At 35.7% G+C, this 18,726-nt stretch overlaps 2 protein-coding genes and 1 long non-coding RNA gene across 3 annotated transcripts; all 3 read left to right on the top strand.

Annotated features, from left to right (window-relative positions):
- Window positions 1-1,605: 1,605 nt before the first annotated feature.
- Window positions 1,606-10,273, top strand: LOC107673206 (uncharacterized). The gene is made up of 16 exons (XM_016466702.1): window positions 1,606-1,784; window positions 2,238-2,591; window positions 2,672-3,013; window positions 3,714-3,812; window positions 3,944-4,030; window positions 4,188-4,280; window positions 4,456-4,524; window positions 4,810-4,902; window positions 5,253-5,405; window positions 5,584-5,664; window positions 5,906-6,001; window positions 6,205-6,288; window positions 8,610-8,705; window positions 8,793-8,891; window positions 9,028-9,065; window positions 9,205-10,273. Exons 1-16 carry the CDS (start codon window positions 1,733-1,735, stop codon window positions 9,346-9,348), a joined length of 1,980 nt encoding a protein of 659 aa, XP_016322188.1. The 5' UTR covers window positions 1,606-1,732; the 3' UTR covers window positions 9,349-10,273.
- LOC107673210 (uncharacterized) lies at window positions 6,940-7,622 on the top strand. The gene is made up of 3 exons (XR_001632382.1): window positions 6,940-7,090; window positions 7,269-7,349; window positions 7,591-7,622. It is a non-coding gene; the product is annotated as an uncharacterized LOC107673210 (long non-coding RNA).
- A 2,801-nt stretch (window positions 10,274-13,074) lies between the features above and the next one.
- Window positions 13,075-15,808, top strand: LOC107673186 (MIF4G domain-containing protein B-like). Its single transcript, XM_016466685.1, has 3 exons — window positions 13,075-13,095; window positions 15,430-15,555; window positions 15,629-15,808. Exons 1-3 carry the CDS (start codon window positions 13,075-13,077, stop codon window positions 15,806-15,808), a joined length of 327 nt encoding a protein of 108 aa, XP_016322171.1.
- Window positions 15,809-18,726: the final 2,918 nt, after the last annotated feature.

The following is an 18,726-nucleotide window of genomic DNA, read 5'->3' as shown; positions in this document are numbered from 1 at the left end:
CTATAGAGCTGCTTTACAGTAGAATTGAATTTTGTTTGCATTATTGAATCACTATTTTCTTGTTTATCCCTATAAAGCTATTTTAACTCAATCTGTATTGTATAAAGTGCTATATAAATAAAGGTGACTTGGCTTGACTATAAAAGTGTGCGATAATAGTTAATAATAGTTAATATTATAGTATATAGTATAGGTTACATAGGTTAGATTGTCAACTGATGGACCTATAGTTATTTTTCCATTTATTTTTTTCGTGAAGTAATCAATACAATTGCAAAATAGCATTCATTTCTGTACCTCAGCCGTGTTTAATGCACTGATCAAATGTACACATTGAATGCAAAGTAAGTCGCTTTGGATACAAACCTCTGCCAAATGCATAAATGCGATTTTAAAAACATCTTACACTTTTCAACTTATATATATCGCTGAATGTAAAGAAATGAAGTTTATGTCATGATAAATTATATGAAATATGTATTTGAAATGTGTCACAGACTGTTTCTTATTTCTCCTCACCTCCTCCTCAGTTTTATATTCCTGTAGTGAAGACACACATACACACACAAACACAAAATTCTTCTCTGACTATCTCTGCTACTCCAGAGTGACAACAGGCAAGTTTTTGGCCATGTTGACACAAGCATAAAAACCTCATTAGATCCATTCTGAGCTTATCAGGTTTTTTTTTTTTTATGGTATTATATCACGTTCCCATTGGATACTGCACTGCTTTTGTCATGACACTCTGGACTCTGGCTGCTGCTAATGTTGGTTAAATTGAATTCAATCCCACCTCAGAAAAGGTGACATTATGACAGTTCACACCTCACTTTTTCTTTTACTTCTGCTGATAAGAGTATGATGCTCAGTACTGTACGACTGAAAAGAAAGCCCTACAAAACACTTATCAAACTTTGATAAAGAAATAGCATGAGAGAGCTCTTTGTTTGCCACTAATAAAATACTGCAGTTAAAGTGCTTATCTCATATTTAAACACATAATCTCTCGTTTTATCTGAAGCCATTAGTTATCGGCAGGCTTTTTCTTGACATGATCGAAATTCACTTATTTAATACCAGGTCCACTGCCAACTCCTCTGTTAACCACTACATGGGACTATACGACCACCTTTTTCAGTTGACAAAAAAATTAAATAAATCATGTTAAACCTGCAGTCTGTAACTTTTGGCAATAAGGAATAAAAAATATACAAATCGACAATTGTATGTACAGGTATAGAACAATAGACAGTTGTATGTAGCCTACAGGTATATTATGTGCAAATTGAAATGTAGACTGAGTTACATAGTGCTGCTTTAATCTATATTATGAGTTACTGTTTGTAATGATGACTTTATCCGTATAATTACATCACAGATATACACACAATATCAATAATTATATTTATATTTCTTTTGTGCTAATAGCTTAAAGTACTTTAAATCTAACTGAACACACTTTTAAGGAGATTTTAATCTTGCTAAAATCTTTAAAATGTCAGATCTATTCTCTAACTTTATATTTCCTCTCGATCACGCCACACACTCATTTAGGCTGCCCCCATTTACATCACACTTCCTCCGAGTGTACGTCAGGTGATCAGCATGAGCATTGCATAAGAAAAACTCAAAAACGAAAGAAGAACGGTTGCAGTGAGATCCATCTGAAATTGCTCGTTTGTTTATCATTTACACCAGAAATAATGAGAGTTTAATCAGAATACGTTTTATGATGCATTTTCTGCACTGTGTTTTGATGCTCATCTTCGAAATATCTGATGGTATGTAGCCCATTATTTGTTTATAGCCTGTTTAATGCTACAAAAAGTAAAACAGACTTAATTTTTCATCACACTCTTTACAATTATATGGCATTTAAAGACAAAATGTAATTACAATGGCAATCACGTGCCGTTTATTAACCGCTCATCATTCAAGAAAACATTTAAACGTTTTAAAGGTCCCTACATTTCCGGTTTGTGGTACAGGAACTCGTGAGAGACTTGTTTTGCTGTTGTGTGTTCAAGACGCCTTTTGTTTTCTGAGGGGCTCAATAATTTTTTAAGGTGGTCAGAATCCTTAAACCACTTAAATTATTTGTCTTAAATGCCCAGCAATTTTCGCCTAGTATTTCTAAATTTAATATTATAAAACAATAAATGTAATCATTTATAATTATATTTAGCAATTTTATAACAATACTTATATTACTTTTCTCTCTTTCAAACATGCAGATACCCTGGGATTCAGCGTTCGAGGTCCCTCTGGTCCTCTGGTGGTACCTCTGGGAGGTTCAGTCATTTTGCCCTGTTTTGTTGAGAGGCCTTTAGCAGTAGAGAAAGTGAAAGTTGTGTGGAAAAGAACAGGCTCAGAGACTCTGGTTCATCTGTATCAAGACGGTGAGAGTCGAGCAGAGGCCCAGCACAAAGATTATCATGATAGAGCTCATTTCTTTACTGATCAGATTCAACATGGAAACTTCTCCCTCCTTCTGGAAAATGTGAGAGCTGAAGACAAAGGGGTTTACAGATGTAAAGTTTACAGTCAGCAGCTTGCTGACAAAACTTTAGTTGAAATAAAAGATGTTGGTGAGTGAATCATTTCAGTCCTGCATCAGAGTTTAAAACAAAAACTAGTTCTGTAATATTTCAACTGTTCTTTCTTTTAGAGCGTTTACTAGTATCAGGCTCAGATGAGTCTGTTTCTGCATATGATGGTGAGGACGTCACTCTGAGCTGCTCTGTAGACTCTCACATCACACCTGAAGACATGGAGGTTTCATGGAAGAAAACAGATGAAGATATTCTGCTCTACCAAAACAATGAGACTTTCTCAGATTCATCAGATGAGCGAGACAGAGACAGAGTTGAGTTCTTCACTGCTGAGATCCCCAAAGGAAACTTCTCTCTCAGACTGAAGAGTGTCAGAACTGAGGATAAAGGAGTTTACATGTGTTTAGTGTTTGCTGGAGGACTTTCAGTGAACACAACTGTGGTACTGGTGCAACTGGGTGAGTAACAGATAACTAAGAAAACAATGTGAACCTGACAAACTTGTGCTTTTAACATTTTTATACTCTTTGAAGAAATGTTTATTCATAAATCTAAAGGGATCAACCACAAAGTTTATAGTACAGGAACCACTAAAGAGTTCCATATAAGATATTATTTAGAAAGAGCAACTCCACTTTGTAACCTAATGTATATAGAAACTTTCAAGGTTTCTAACTTCCAAACATGGTAATGGATTTTGTTTTTGTTAAATTAATGGGCCTATGCATTTTGTGATAATATAAAAAAAAGTTAATTTGATTTACATTTTTCATTTTAATTAATTTTTTTATTGAGAGTCTATTTTTTGTTTATATTTGTACAATCAATAATATTGGAAACTGTGTTGTATCACTTGATAAATGCACAAAAAGATGAATGTAAACCTGTGTCCTGAAGGGAAAAAAATAATTGAGAAACACTGATCTAGACCTCTTTATGCCAGAAAGGTTCTTTGTTGCGTTTTTCTTTTTGTAGCACCTTTTTTGACACAAAATGTCCTGTTGAGTTGAGTAGAGGACATTCTACATAGAACCCTAATCAAACCTTGTTTTCTAGAGCAAAAAATTCTAAATATATTATCCAGAATTCAGTACCTGGGTTCCATTTAGCTGTTTAGTGTCAACTTACGCTGTTGTGTATCTGATGTTTGTATCACAGGTTTCTCTTGGCTACACATAACTGCGTTAATTCTCTGTATTGTTGCATCTGGATCTGCACTTCTCTCCTGGCTTGTTTACTCCAGAACAGGAAATCAAGGTGTGATTTTTATTTATTTTTTAGGAGAAATAGGCTTCAAAAATGCATTCAGTTATTATTATTAATATTACTACTATTATTTATGAATAATTTTAATTTCTAACTGGAATCCATATGTATCTTCACTGTAGAAAAAAGGCTGTGTCTTCAAGTTTGTCTTTTCCTTTGCCCGGATATAACTATGCTGTTGGCTTCAATCATATGGTGTGTTATTGAAGGTATTTCATCAGGACTTTATCGACAGTAAATCCAGCATAGACTTTACAACTTAATTCAGTTCTGTCTAAAGAACTGAACTTAAGAGATAATTGATTTATACCAATTATATTTGTACATTTCTGAGTTCTTTTTCATCACCAAAATAATGTGTTTCAGGTTCTTTGTATGAGACCGTCTCTTGCTGTATGCTCTATATTCTGGGGCCTCTGAGGTTGTTTTGGGTTAAACCATTAGCCACAGATTTGCCAGGTTGGTTTTTTAAATAAAATGCTGTGTAACACTGCGAATCAGATATTACATAATACCCGTGTCTACTGAGATTTGTTATATCTATACATTAAACTAAAGGGATTAGACAATTATTATTATTTGTTTTTATTACTGTTTTAGTGCTTTACATGATTTTACAACTTTATTTTTGCAGATAAAATCCTGAAGTATATCATGACTGCACATGCTGATCATGCAGCATTTATGGCAGTGATGTATTCAGGTAAACCCACACTGTAAATAATCTAGTAAACTAAACTTAATTTATCCTTGGTTTATCCAATGTATTTGAATTGATAAAATTACAAAAAAAAAATTATCTTAACTTTTGGGATTAAGTAAAAGTTCAAACAAAAATGTCCATGGAAAAAAAGAAACAAAATAAAATGTCTGTCTGTCAGTTGTAGTGCTGAAGTAGTGTATTTGTTATTGGTTATTGTTCATCCTCCAAGCTAATTGTCATGTGTTGAAATGAATATTTATTTAAATTCATATATATCTGTGTCAGTACTTTCAGCTGAACATTTTCCAAACATCAGCACAGTCTTCAGCACATTCAGCTTTGGTTTGCTTGTCCTGATGTGTCTCCTCTTCATTATACGTGAGTGATCATCCATTATGGAGCATTATCCATTATCCTCATCTTGTAGTAATGCACTGTTAAAAATGCAAAATTAACCTTTTTTTTTTTTTTTTAACAAACAGCATTTTTATAAAGGAAACTTATATTTCACCTTTTTTAAATATTTAAAATGAATTTTACCATCATTTACACAACCACGTATGACCAAATAAAGTTAATTCACAGCATTGTTTTTGATTATTTATGTCCATAGAAGATTTTTTAAAAACTGAAATTCAAATGATGGACATTTAGGACATTTGCTTATTGGTGATATGCAGTAAATTATTGAACACATAATTTGTTTTTATAATTTTGTTTTTTAATAGAATTAGCTAAAGAGAAGTTGCTGTCATGCTCTGGAGAGTCGAGCAGAAGGATATACAGTATAGTTCAGCAGTTTGTGGCTACTTGTGGCTTTTCATTGCTGCCTTCATTACAGCTCGCCCTTCTGCTCTACACTCATTTAGCCTCCGGTGAAGGTAAGCAAGAACATTTTAGACTTGAGCAAAGACTGATTGAGAATGAACTGACATGCTTGAGGAACATTTGTATGCTTCTTACACATACTTCACCATAAATAGAAATGAAAGAAGAAGCCAATCATGTAGTTATTGTGACAATTTAATTCTTTACTCTAAGTGCCTCTCTCTTTTTTAGTGTTCATCATTACGGCTCTTCCAGCACTTCATTGGGTGTCTTATTTATTTTGTAATGAAACAAAAATTGCAGATCAACGCTGTAAGTATGATAAATTATATTCTGCTCTGTTATGACTGCAGAAATAAATCAGTAGATTGATACATTTCATAAAGGATAAAAATATCACATTTACTGTAATTAAAAAAAAAAAAAAATTTTAATGTACACAAAGTGTCAGAGCTGCTTTTGTTTCTCTTTACCATCAATAAAAGTTTCTCAAGTGGTGGTCCTCAATGGAATGAGTTGTAGCATGTTTTCACTGTTTCTTTCATCTTTTCAGGTCAACGTTTTCTATATATATTAATACGGTCAATGATGATTGTGATGACTGGAGTAATGGTGTATTTTTACATTATGCTCTCGAGAAATAAAGAAGGTATGAATATATCTCTAATAATTAAAGATATTAAAACACTGTTTACAAATTACAAGTATGTAAGTGTACATTTATCTTGCTAAAAGTTCATTTTTAACATTGTCTGTTGAATATAAAATAATTTGTAGGTCTCTTTCTAATAAACATGAGCAATAAATAAGACTTTTCTGCTTTTTAATAAAGACCTTTTCTTTCATTTACAGCTGATGCAGGACCAGTCTGTGTGGCAGGATTTGTTCAAGCCTTGTGGGTGCTTGCGTTTTCTGAAGTCCCAGTCTATTATCAGAGTAAAGTACCGATCAGCTTCTTTCTTGTTCATCTGTTGTTCATGTCAGTCCTCCTGTTTCATTCTCATCCACAAAGCTTAAGGTCTGGATGAGTGTTGTGATTCCGATTCTGGGGATTATTATACTGCAGCCAATCAGAAAAGTGTTGCTGTGTCTAAAATTGTTAACTCGTTCACTAATTCACTCATTCACAATTCCTTAACGGACTGCACCCCCCTTCCCCAAAAACAAGTTTCAGTTTATTTATCCAGTGTTCTCTCTTAAGTATCCCAACAATGAATTTAGAACTGCTTCAAATGATTCAGACCAAATGAATTGAACTGAATCGTGAATCAGTTTAGACCATAGTACAATTCTGTATAATTCATGAAGTACTCATTGCCATCACTAGTTCTGATTTTTAAAGGGCATACAAATAAACTTATATTTCACCTTTTTTAAATATTTAAAATGAATTTTACCATCATTTACACAACCACGTATGACCAAATAAAGTTAATTCACAGCATTGTTTTTGATTATTTATGTCCATAGAAGATTATTTAAAAACTGAAATTCAAATGATGGACATTTAGGACATTTGCTTATTGGTGATATGCAGTAAATTATTGAACACATAATTTGTTTTTATAATTTTGTTTTTTAATAGAATTAGCTAAAGAGAAGTTGCTGTCATGCTCTGGAGAGTCGAGCAGAAGGATATACAGTATAGTTCAGCAGTTTGTGGCTACTTGTGGCTTTTCATTGCTGCCTTCATTACAGCTCGCCCTTCTGCTCTACACTCATTTAGCCTCCGGTGAAGGTAAGCAAGAACATTTTAGACTTGAGCAAAGACTGATTGAGAATGAACTGACATGCTTGAGGAACATTTGTATGCTTCTTACACATACTTCACCATAAATAGAAATGAAAGAAGAAGCCAATCATGTAGTTATTGTGACAATTTAATTCTTTACTCTAAGTGCCTCTCTCTTTTTTAGTGTTCATCATTACGGCTCTTCCAGCACTTCATTGGGTGTCTTATTTATTTTGTAATGAAACAAAAATTGCAGATCAACGCTGTAAGTATGATAAATTATATTCTGCTCTGTTATGACTGCAGAAATAAATCAGTAGATTGATACATTTCATAAAGGATAAAAATATCACATTTACTGTAATTAAAAAAAAAAAAAAATTTTAATGTACACAAAGTGTCAGAGCTGCTTTTGTTTCTCTTTACCATCAATAAAAGTTTCTCAAGTGGTGGTCCTCAATGGAATGAGTTGTAGCATGTTTTCACTGTTTCTTTCATCTTTTCAGGTCAACGTTTTCTATATATATTAATACGGTCAATGATGACTGGAGTGACTGGAGTAATGGTGTATTTTTACATTATGCTCTCGAGAAATAAAGAAGGTATGAATATAATTAAAGATATTAAAGATATTAAAACACTGTTTACAAATTACAAGTATGTAAGTGTACATTTATCTTGCTAAAAGTTCATTTTTAACATTGTCTGTTGAATATAAAATAATTTGTAGGTCTCTTTCTAATAAACATGAGCGACTTTTCTGCCTTTTCTGCTTTTTAATAAAGACCTTTTCTTTCATTTACAGCTGATGCAGGACCAGTCTGATTTGTTCAAGCTGATGCAGGACCAGTCTGTGTGGCAGGATTTGTTCAAGCCTTGTGGGTGCTTGCGTTTTCTGAAGTCCCAGTCTATTATCAGAGTAAAGTACCGATCAGCTTCTTTCTTGTTCATCTGTTGTTCATGTCAGTCCTCCTGTTTCATTCTCATCCACAAAGCTTAAGGTCTGGATGAGTGTTGTGATTCCGATTCTGGGGATTATTATACTGCAGCCAATCAGAAAAGTGTTGCTGTGTCTAAAATTGTTAACTCGTTCACTAATTCACTCATTCACAATTCCTTAACGGACTGCACCCCCCTTCCCCAAAAACAAGTTTCAGTTTATTTATCCAGTGTTCTCTCTTAAGTATCCCAACAATGAATTTAGAACTGCTTCAAATGATTCAGACCAAATGAATTGAACTGAATCGTGAATCAGTTTAGACCATAGTACAATTCTGTATAATTCATGAAGGATTCATTGCCATCACTAGTTCTGATTTTTAAAGGGCATACAAATAATAATAATAATAATAAATGTTTAATGTAAATCAGTACAATTATTTTTGTTTACATAAACTGACAGTCACCACTGATAAGCTACTACTAAATATTGTAGAAACTTCATTTTCTTGATTTGTATCGTAAAAAGCGCTATACAAATAAACTTGAATTGAATTGAACAAAAATGTTTAACTCTGCCCTACAGAACTTCGCATGAGGAAAATGTTGTTCCTGTATGGATCAGCTGGTCTTGTTTTAGTGAACTCGGCTGCACTGATGACAGAACTGATAATGAAAGCAGGTGAGTGAACAAAACATTTGAATGAGATTCATAAAGTCATGTAGGGTCAAAACATACTGTTTGTTGAAAATGAATCTCCTTCCACAGTTCATGGTGTACGTCTGCTGGGAGATTTGCGAATCATTGTCTTTCCGTCTGAGTGGCTCTTTACTGTAGCACTGCTGGTTTTGTCTATTTTTGCACCATGTGAGTATGACCAGGAGTGTATTTTATCCCTATGAATGAATCATCCATCATGCTGTTTTTTTATATTTGCCATATCTGTGCATTAACTGAGGGAGTTGTAACTAATCCTCAAATCTTTTTCTCTCTCACATCTCAGTGAAAGCTGTCAGCACAGAGTCTCAGAAGGCTTCTCAGGTGAGTTTGTATGATTAAATGTGAATTTGGTTTATTAATACAATCATTTTTAAAACACTGACATTTAATGTGGACAAAGTAAAACTATAAAGATGTCATGTAAGTACTGTTAAGAATATGTGCTTTCTTCTAATTGCAGATGCCGTCAGATTATAATGGGACTCCTGGTACAAAGTATACCAGTATAGATCTGAACCAGAGGGCAGAAGAATCCCATGAAATGGAAAGTCTGAGAAAAGTAGCTGGGAACAGCGAGGAGCATCAAGAAGAGGAGATCAACTAAGTGAACTGCACTTTTTAAAAGATCTGACTGAACTTTTCTCATTGGGCAGAGGTTTTCATGGTATGAAACATTTCTGATGGTAAACTGGCAAACATGCCATTTCCTTGTCTGCATAACGATTAGCAGCAGAAACTGTTGCACATTATCATGGTTTGGGCTGGATGTATTTTTGATATCAGCGATGCTGTGCCATTGATATTGTGGTATGTTGTTTATGGTTGACAAACTATGCTGAATTCTACTTTGAAGTGAATCAAGTACTTGAAGTGACCTAAGAATTATTCAACCTTGTATATTTGTATGCATTTAAATATTTTCCATGTAATATGTATGTAAAATATTTATGTAATGTTTAAGATATGTACATAGGTTTCTCGTCTTTGTTCTTATTATAGCTGACTTTTCTTAAAGTGCTTGGAGCACTTACAACAATATTTATTAAAGCAATCAGCATTATTTTGTGCTGTAGTACCAAAACGGGTATTGAGAAATATTAAATTTCACCGTAACTGTATTGTGACCTCTCTATTTCAAGGGTTGGGTGTATGTTCCTGGCTAGAGTAAGCTCCAAAGTGGATCCAGAGTTGAATGTATAATATTAATATGGTCTTCTCTTGTTTCTCTTTTTCACTGATATTTTTCTATGAAACATTTTCTAATCTACATTTTCATTCTCTGTGAGATGTTTGTTGATGCACATTGACTTCTGAGATGGTGTTACTGTATATATGACAAGATGAAGGATATTCTGCCTCATTCTTCTGATAAATTTGTGAGATATGATCTTAAATGTATGTCTTTTCCCAACTGTAGCAGGATATTGCTATACATAGATTTATTTTAATAGTGTGTTTAGTATTTTTTTGTACCAAGTTCAAGCACTTGATTCCGTGTAGTGTTAAAATAAATATTTTATAATAAATTACTCTGCCTGTGCTTCCGCGAATGTGATTTCCACCTGACCCGACTCATTTTGCTTTTTGTCTTTGGTTGCAATTGTTGTCTTCATTTCTTGAAGATGAAATGTCTGATGAACAATGCCAAGCAGAGTGATTTCTGAATAATTCACTGACATAATAAAGTGTGTCTAGAGGTTAATGCACTCATGTCATGATAATTATACTGTATTCTGCCTAATCTGAGGTGAGCAGGTAAGAATCATGTTCATTCCTATCTTTATCTGTGGATTGACTGATCACATAAATCATATAAATCAGGAACATATAAAGCAAAAGATGGATTACTAAGTCATAGGGTTGTGTTCTGACTTTATAAATGTACCCTGTGTGTTTTAAAATAATAAAAAAAGTAAAACAATTCTGTGAATTCAATAATCTAAACACCATGGGTACATTTTACAATATCAGGCAAGTGAGTATTTCTCTCGCCTATTGCTCTGCCATGGGTGCAAATAATCTGACATAACCTGCTACTCTAAACAGCTAAATTGAGGTTAGGTTTCAAATAGATAGTTTTAATAAAAGTCATTTTTATGCATGTGTGTTCTTATGAGCTGGTTATGGCCGCGCGCCCCCAAGCGGCAGACCTGATGGTTTTGAACATTTTTTCTTTCTTTTTGTCCGCCAGTGGACACGTAACTGGAGAAACACGCTTTGCTTATTAATATTAATTTGGTCATACAAAAGTTGCTTTTCAACCTCTCTATGGGGTCCAGTATAACGCAATGAATATTCAAAATAGAACCAGCCCTTTTCAGCCAATCAGATAGGTCAACCGAGACAACGTCACATTACGTAATTAATATTCATAAGACAAGACGGCACAGTGTTGGCAGATTCTAGTGATGGGAAGTTCGGATCATTTTACCGACTCGGACCTTTGAGTCTCGTTCAGCAAAATGAACGAATCTTTTTTCGAGTCATTTCGTTCATTTTAGCAAAATATTATTAAAATGTTATGATTTACTTCCTAATACGACTCGAAACAGGTGAACTACTTGACTAAACCCAGTACAGAACCTATAGGATGTTGCGCATGCGCGACTGAACGAATCACTCCCCGAGACGACTCGTTCTTCCTGAGTCACATTAAGGATTCATTCAAAATGAACGAATCGTTCAAGAACGACCCAACACTAGCAGACCGCAGGAAAAGAGCAAGGATTGGATATGTGAAAAAACATTTGCCTGTTTACTGTTTTTAATGTAAGTGTTGTCCTTATGAACATGCGATATTACCCCTCTCACATTTTAGTAGTATAAAAATCATTCTATATGCCTTTCATAGTGTTGTTAAACGGATAAGTTAGGTGTGCTACTGTATTGTTGTTGTTTACCTAACGTATATTTCAAAGAGTTTCAATCATAATGTTCATGATATTGCCGTGAAAGTGTGTATTTGAGTTTGCTGTTGTCTTTAATGAAGTTGTATCTGTCTTATTGAGCGGTTTTATGAGTTTTGAGTAGTTAGGAGTGGCCACAACTAACCAAAATAGTAAAGTGTTTATTCGCTAACTCTTCGGCGTTTGTGTATTTTCACTGTGGGAAAGTACAGATCAGGCCTACAATCGACTGTAAAGTTACAGTTGAAGCTGATTTCTTCAAAGGGTGTTTTTGGTCAGTAATAATGATCAGTTATGAGTCGGTTGTCGTGAAGCTGATGGTGTTTGGCCGGTTGGCGTAATCCGTTTAACTCACGAGCTGCTCTGATTCCCTTTGAAAGTCAGATTGATGACAGCACATGTTTCACCACAGCACAGTGACAATATGACAATAATGAGGTATTGGTCCGAGTTGCATTGCCATTAAAGTTCTAGTAGTTATTAATGCAAATCAGACAAATACTAGACACAAAGGGGCAATATATTAAAGGGATAGTTCACCCAAAAATGAAAATTTGATGTTTATCTGCTTACCCCCAGGGCATCCAAGATGTTGGTGACTTTGTTTCTTCAGTAGAACACATTTGATGATTTTTAAGTCCAACCGTTGCAGTCTATCAGTCTTATAATGCATGGCAATGGTAACAAAATCTATGAGAGTAAAAAAAAACATGCACAGACAAATCCAAATTAAACCCTGCGGCTCCTGACGACACATTGATGTCCTAAGACACGAAACGATCGGTTTGTGCCAGAAACCGAACAGTGTTTATATATTTTTTTACCTCTAATTCACCACTATGTCCAACTGTCTTTGTGCGTGCGCACGGCATCTGGTGCGTGAGGTGTGTACGCTCTCTGGCGTAGTTTACGTTAATGGGTGTGTTGTCGCGGGAGGAGCAAACGACAGACACCGTTTATTAACAGAAAATAAACAAAGTGTCCAGAAAAAAGGGAATCAAGTGTCCAAAATAAACAGGGGATCTGGTGTCCTCGTCATGCTGCGGGGTTCGTGCAGGGAAGGGCAGTGGTCAGGAAGGAAGGAAGGGTCCAGGTAAGGGGCGGAGTCCGGCGGCCGCACGCGCTCCCCTCTCCGGTCCGGGGTGCGAGGGGCAGCGGCTTCTATCAGCGGCTTCTATCAGCGGCTTCGTCCTTCTCTCTGCCCACGGCGCTTGAAGGGACTAGACGGCCCAGCATCCTTGCCCGACGGCTGTGTAACGGGTGCGGTTCTCGTCCGGACTGCGGGTCCGGCAGCTCACCACTCTGGCGGCACGGGAGTCCCTCTACGCACCCCCCCTGGACCCACGAGGACACCAGCGTGCATGCACGGGGAAGAGACCGGTCTCCCGAGGAGAGGCGCGCTCGGCATTTAAACAGCAGCGGCGATGAGGCTCCATTCGGTTCAGGTGTGCCCCATCACACGCCACCAGCCCTGGCTATTTCAGCGCCCCTCCTCTCTCACGCACCCACTCATGTCGGGAGCCTGGCGAAGGGCAGCGATTAAGGGACGGGGTGATGCTGATAATTAGGGGGAGGCAGCCGACTCGTCACAGTGTGTTGATATCCAGCCGAAGAGCAATCAACCATAACTTCAGGCGAGCAGGCTCAGAAGTTGGGAATACGTGGAAAGTCACCACTCCCGAATGAGTTCGCGCGAGAGAATGTAATCTTTTAGTTTTAAGTCGGTTTGAACAATCCAGATATGCGCAAGTAAGTACCATTTTGATTAGCCGTCGTACCTACAATGTTTGTGCACTGTGTAAACAACGAGTGACGTATACGCGCAAGAGATCACTTCCGGCGCTTGCGTAAACTACGCCAGAGCGCGTACACACCTCACGCACCGGATGCCGTGCGCACGCACAAAGACAGTTGGACATAGTGGTGTATTAGAGGTAAAAAATGATATAAACACTGTTCGGTTTCTCGCACAAACCGATCGTTTCGTGTGTTAGGACATCAATGTTTCGTCACGAGCCGCAGGGTTTAATTTGGATTTGTCTGTGCATGTTTTTTTTACTCTCATAGATTTTGTTACCATTGCCATGCATTATACGACTGATAGACTGCAACGGCTGGAGTTAAAAATCATCAAATGTGTTCTACTGAAGAAACAAAGTCACCTATATCTTGGATGCCCTGGGGGTAAGCAGATAAACATCAAATTTTCATTTTTGGGTGAACTATCCCTTTAAGGCCCTGGAATTGATTTTCAGGGATATTTTTACTTTTCCAATTGCGAATTTGTTCTGGTTCATATTTTTTTAGAGAAAGACTTCATATTACTCATTCAGCAAAACCCTATGACAGCAAATAGGTGTATCTGGCAACTACTTGTCAATATGGTCTTTAAACCCATAACTACAATTACATATAAACATGATCAAATGTTAATTAAGAGATAAAATGAGGAATTCACTTTTGGGCAAACTTTTCAGCCCATCACATTTGGTGCATTTATTTATTTATTTTTTCACTGTCTGTGACATTTTGCCCATATAAATTAAGCAGAACAATCTTTCTTTAAAAAGTATGTTGTCCTCTGGCTTTACATTGTGATCTTGTGTTTTTCATATTCAACTTTGAGTGTTATTATTACACTAAGTTCATGATTTTATGGTCAACTTTCTAAAATGTTGCAGGCAAGAGATTTGGTTGTCAGTATTTATCTGTAACAGGATTGCTAATTGTAGTTCAACTTAAAGGGATAGTTCACCCAAAAATGAAAATTCTGGGTCACACTTTATTTTAAGCTCCAATTCTCGCTATATTAACAAACCATTCACTACGACTTTTGACTCCAAATTTGCTGCTTATTAATAGTTAGTAAGGTAGTACTTTATAAGTACTAATAAACAGCCAATATGTTAATAATAGCATGCTAATAAACAACTAGTTAATAATGAGAATTGGTCCCTGTACTAAAGTGTTACCGAATTCTGTCATTAATTACTCACCCTCATGTCGTTCCAAACCCGTAAGACCTCAGTTCATCTTCAGAACACAAATTAAGCTTTCTGACCCTGCATAGACAGCAAGGAAACTACCACATTCAAGGCCCAGAAAGGTAGTAAGGACATCATTAAAATAGTCTATGTGACATCAGTGGTTCAACTGTAATGTTATGAAGCAACGAGAATACTTTTTGTGCGCAAAGAAAACATAAATAACGACTTTATTCAACAGTTTTTCTCTTCCCTGTCAGTGTCTGCTGCCATTCACAAGAGTACCACGACACATTTTTCACAGAAAAACCAGTGTTTCCCCTGACATTATATTAAGGGGGTACCTTAATAAGTTAAGGTAGTTAATTTTATTTAATTAAATTTTCTCTATAGTGCCAGATCACAACAGATGTCATTTAAAGTTACTTTTCCTATAGAACATGTCTATATCTTGTTCTTTTATTAAGCAAACTAAATAGCCTTATGTTATTTATCTTATTTACACGATGGCATGTCATTACTGTCTCTACGTTACATGGTCGCGCTCTCTGCATCGCGCACAGCGGAGTTCTGCCCCGATGCGCACACACAAGTGAGCACACTCCCACTAGTATTTGTAAATATTAAGCCGCAAAACGACTATTTAAATATGAATTCTGTTTGTCTCTGTGTTAATGAATGGCGCAGACGCCAGTTTTGTTTACTACTCGTACTGAAGCACGCGTGACGTTTCCGGTGATATTAACGTCTGCCGTCTGTCTCACTATGAGGACATAAATACATGAACATCTCCAGAACTGCTCAGAGTTATTTGAGCATTTGACCGTTTCATTTGAGTTGTCCAATGTAATAGTGGACCAGTCTCTGAAGGACCAGATCTTCAGCAGGGAGGCCGGACGCATCTGTTACACGATTATCCAGGTAAACAAATGCACCATGTGTAGCTTGTAGTTTGTTAGGACTGAGTTGTAAGCATATGACTGACTTTATGCAGGCAGAGGCCAAACAGACCAACGGGAATGTGTTTCGGCGTAACCTTCTGAACCGACTGCAGCAGAAATTTAAAGCCAGAGAGGAGACGCGGAAGAGATCCACTCAGGAGTGGGTTTGCCTTGTGTCCTTCATCTGCAACATCTTTGACTACCTCAAGGTGAAAAATTGCCTTCTGTTTTAATGCTTAAAGGAATAGTTCACCTAAAATTAAAATTTGCTGAAAATGTACTCACCCTCGGGTCATTCAAGATGTAGATGTGTTTGTTTCTTCAACAGAACAGATTTGGAGAAATGTAGCATTACATCACTTGCTCACCAATGGATCCTCTGCAGTGAATGGGTGCCGTCAGAATGAGAGTCCAAACAGCTGATAAAAACATCACAATAATCCACAAGTAATCCAGTCCATCAATTAATGTCTTTACTTGTGGATTATTGTGAAGTTTTTTTTTATCAGCTGTTTGGACCCTCATTCTGATGGCACCCATTCACTATTTCTGTAATTAAAGCAATGGATCGTATTTAACATTTGACTGCATATAAATTTTCTATCAAATTAATGTGGAAAAAACATACATTATTTAAAATATTTGGTATTTTAAACATCTATCTAATGGCATTTTACAGTGTTTCCCCTGACATTATATTAGGCCCAACGGCACCCCCGCCCCCCTTGAAGGTCAATTTAATTTTATTTAATTTTATTTTCTCTATAGCGCCAGATCACAACAGAAGTCATTTAAAGTTACCTTTCCTATAGAACAGGTATATACCTTGTTCTTTTATTAAGCAAACTAAATAGCCTTATGTTATTTATCTTATTTACACGATGGCATGTCATTACTGTCTCTACGTTACATGGTCGCGCTCTCTGCATCGCGCACAGCGGAGTTCTGCCCCGATGCGCACACACAAGTGAGCACACTCCCACTAGTATTTGTAAATATTAAGCCGCAAAACGACTATTTAAATATGAATTCTGTTTGTCTCTGTGTTAATGAATGGCGCAGACGCAGAGTTTTGTTTACTACTGGTACTGAAGTGCGCATGACGCTTCCAGTGATATTAACGTCTGCCGTCCCACTAATGTGGACATAAATACATGAATAACATCTCCAGAACTGCTCTGAGAGTCACTTCATGAGCATTTGACCATTTCATTTGAGTAAAACTATCCTCATATCTGATAGGCCTATATCATATACACACTGAAATGTAAAGGTAAAAGTTTGATTTAACTTGAAGACATTGCAGCAGAAATATATTAGCCTACTATTGTTCAGTAGAATGTACGTAATAGGCTACTACTACTACTACTAAAATTCTTAAAATCTTATTTTTAAGGAATAATCACAATATTTCTTCAATGTTTTAATTGTAATATTAAATCCTTTATTTTCCAAAACATAACATTTGTTTTAATTTTCATTAATTAAAAGATAAATTAAATTAATGTTTTATGCTGGTGGTCACTAAATTGTATTGTGTATGATATATATCGTATATGACAATATTATTATTGTTGTTTTGATGTGGAAGCTGACACTGAGCATGTATAAGTATTACTTGCGTATAATTTTTTTTTTATCAGCTGTTTGGACCCTCATTCTGATGGCACCCATTCACTGCAGAGGATCTGTTGGTGAGCAGCTTTCTCCTAATTTGTTCTGATTAAGAAACAAACTCGTCTACATTTTGGATGGTCTGAGGGTGAGCCAATTCTCAGCTAATTTAAATTTTACGTTCACAACGTCTCATTTAGGAAGGCATGCAGGGTAACTATAATTAAAAATGCATATGTAAATTAATTTGAAGTGCTTACTAACTTTTAACTTAAAGGGGTCATATGATGCCATTTAAATTTTTCCTTTTTCTTTGAAGTGATACAAGCTCTTGGAAAAAACGGAATTTACAGTTTAACGCAGAATGTCACGGAATTTGCCAAAGTTTGGATGAATTAACCAAAAGTAGGACATTACTATTGTTCAGCAGAATATATGTAATACTACTACTAAAATTATTAAAACCTTATTTTTTTAAAGGAATAATCATACAATATTTCTTCAGCGTTTTAATTGTAAATCCCCTTTATTTGCCAAACAATTTAATTTGTTTAAATTTCAATAATTAAAAGATAAATTAATGATTTAAACAAAATTTAATTAATACACAATTTCTGAGGGAACAAAACATTTCATAAGGCTATTGTAAGAATAAATGAAACTTGTTTTTATGCATTCAAATAATTAGACATGCTAAAACACAGCATTTGGTAACAATAAAACATAAGGTTGGAAAAAATAAAACATTTTTGGGCCCTAAACATGTCATTTTTGTTAAACGTTTAATAAATTGATGTTAAACTGTTTTAAGTTTCATGATTTTAATTAATTAGACATGCTTTTTGATTAATACAATTTAATTTCACCATTAAAAAGAAGTTTGAAACGGAAAAAAAACGGACCCTCCCCACCCCAAGCCGTAAACCTAGGGGAAACACTGAAAACTGATCTTATGTGCCTGAAGGTTGATTACTGATTGATCGATCGATTGATTCCCTGTCTTCCCATCCTAAACAGAATGGAGAACTATGCTTTCAAATAATTAGACATGCTAAAACACAGAATTTGGTAACAATAAAACATAAGGTTGGAAAAATTAAAACATTTTTGGGCCCTAAACATATCACTTTTGTTAAACTTGTAATAAATTGATGTTAAATGTTTTAAGTTTCATGATTTTAATTAATTAGACATGCTTTTTGATTAATACAATTTAATTTCACCATTAAAAAGAAGTTTGAAACGGAAAAAAAACGGACCCTCCCCACCCCAAGCCGTAAACCTAGGGGAAACACTGAAAACTGATCTTATGTGCCTGAAGGTTGATTACTGATTGATCGATCGATTGATTCCCTGTCTTCCCATCCTAAACAGAATGGAGAACTCATCTAAAGAGGAGTACAAGATCCAGTCGTTTGATTTGGAGACACAGAAACTCCTAAAAACTGCCTTGAAAGGTTATTATCTTGAATCTGCAGCAGTTTTGCATGACATATTTTACTGTTAGGCTCATAAATGTGACCTCCCCCCCCTGCCC

The sequence above is a fragment of the Sinocyclocheilus anshuiensis genome, unplaced genomic scaffold (genome assembly GCF_001515605.1).
Source record: "Sinocyclocheilus anshuiensis isolate Anshui unplaced genomic scaffold, SAMN03320099.WGS_v1.1 scaffold724, whole genome shotgun sequence".
NCBI lineage: Eukaryota > Metazoa > Chordata > Actinopteri > Cypriniformes > Cyprinidae > Sinocyclocheilus > Sinocyclocheilus anshuiensis.
The sequence above is the reverse complement of the archived record's forward strand: the minus strand, read 5'-3'. Positions and strand labels throughout refer to the sequence as shown.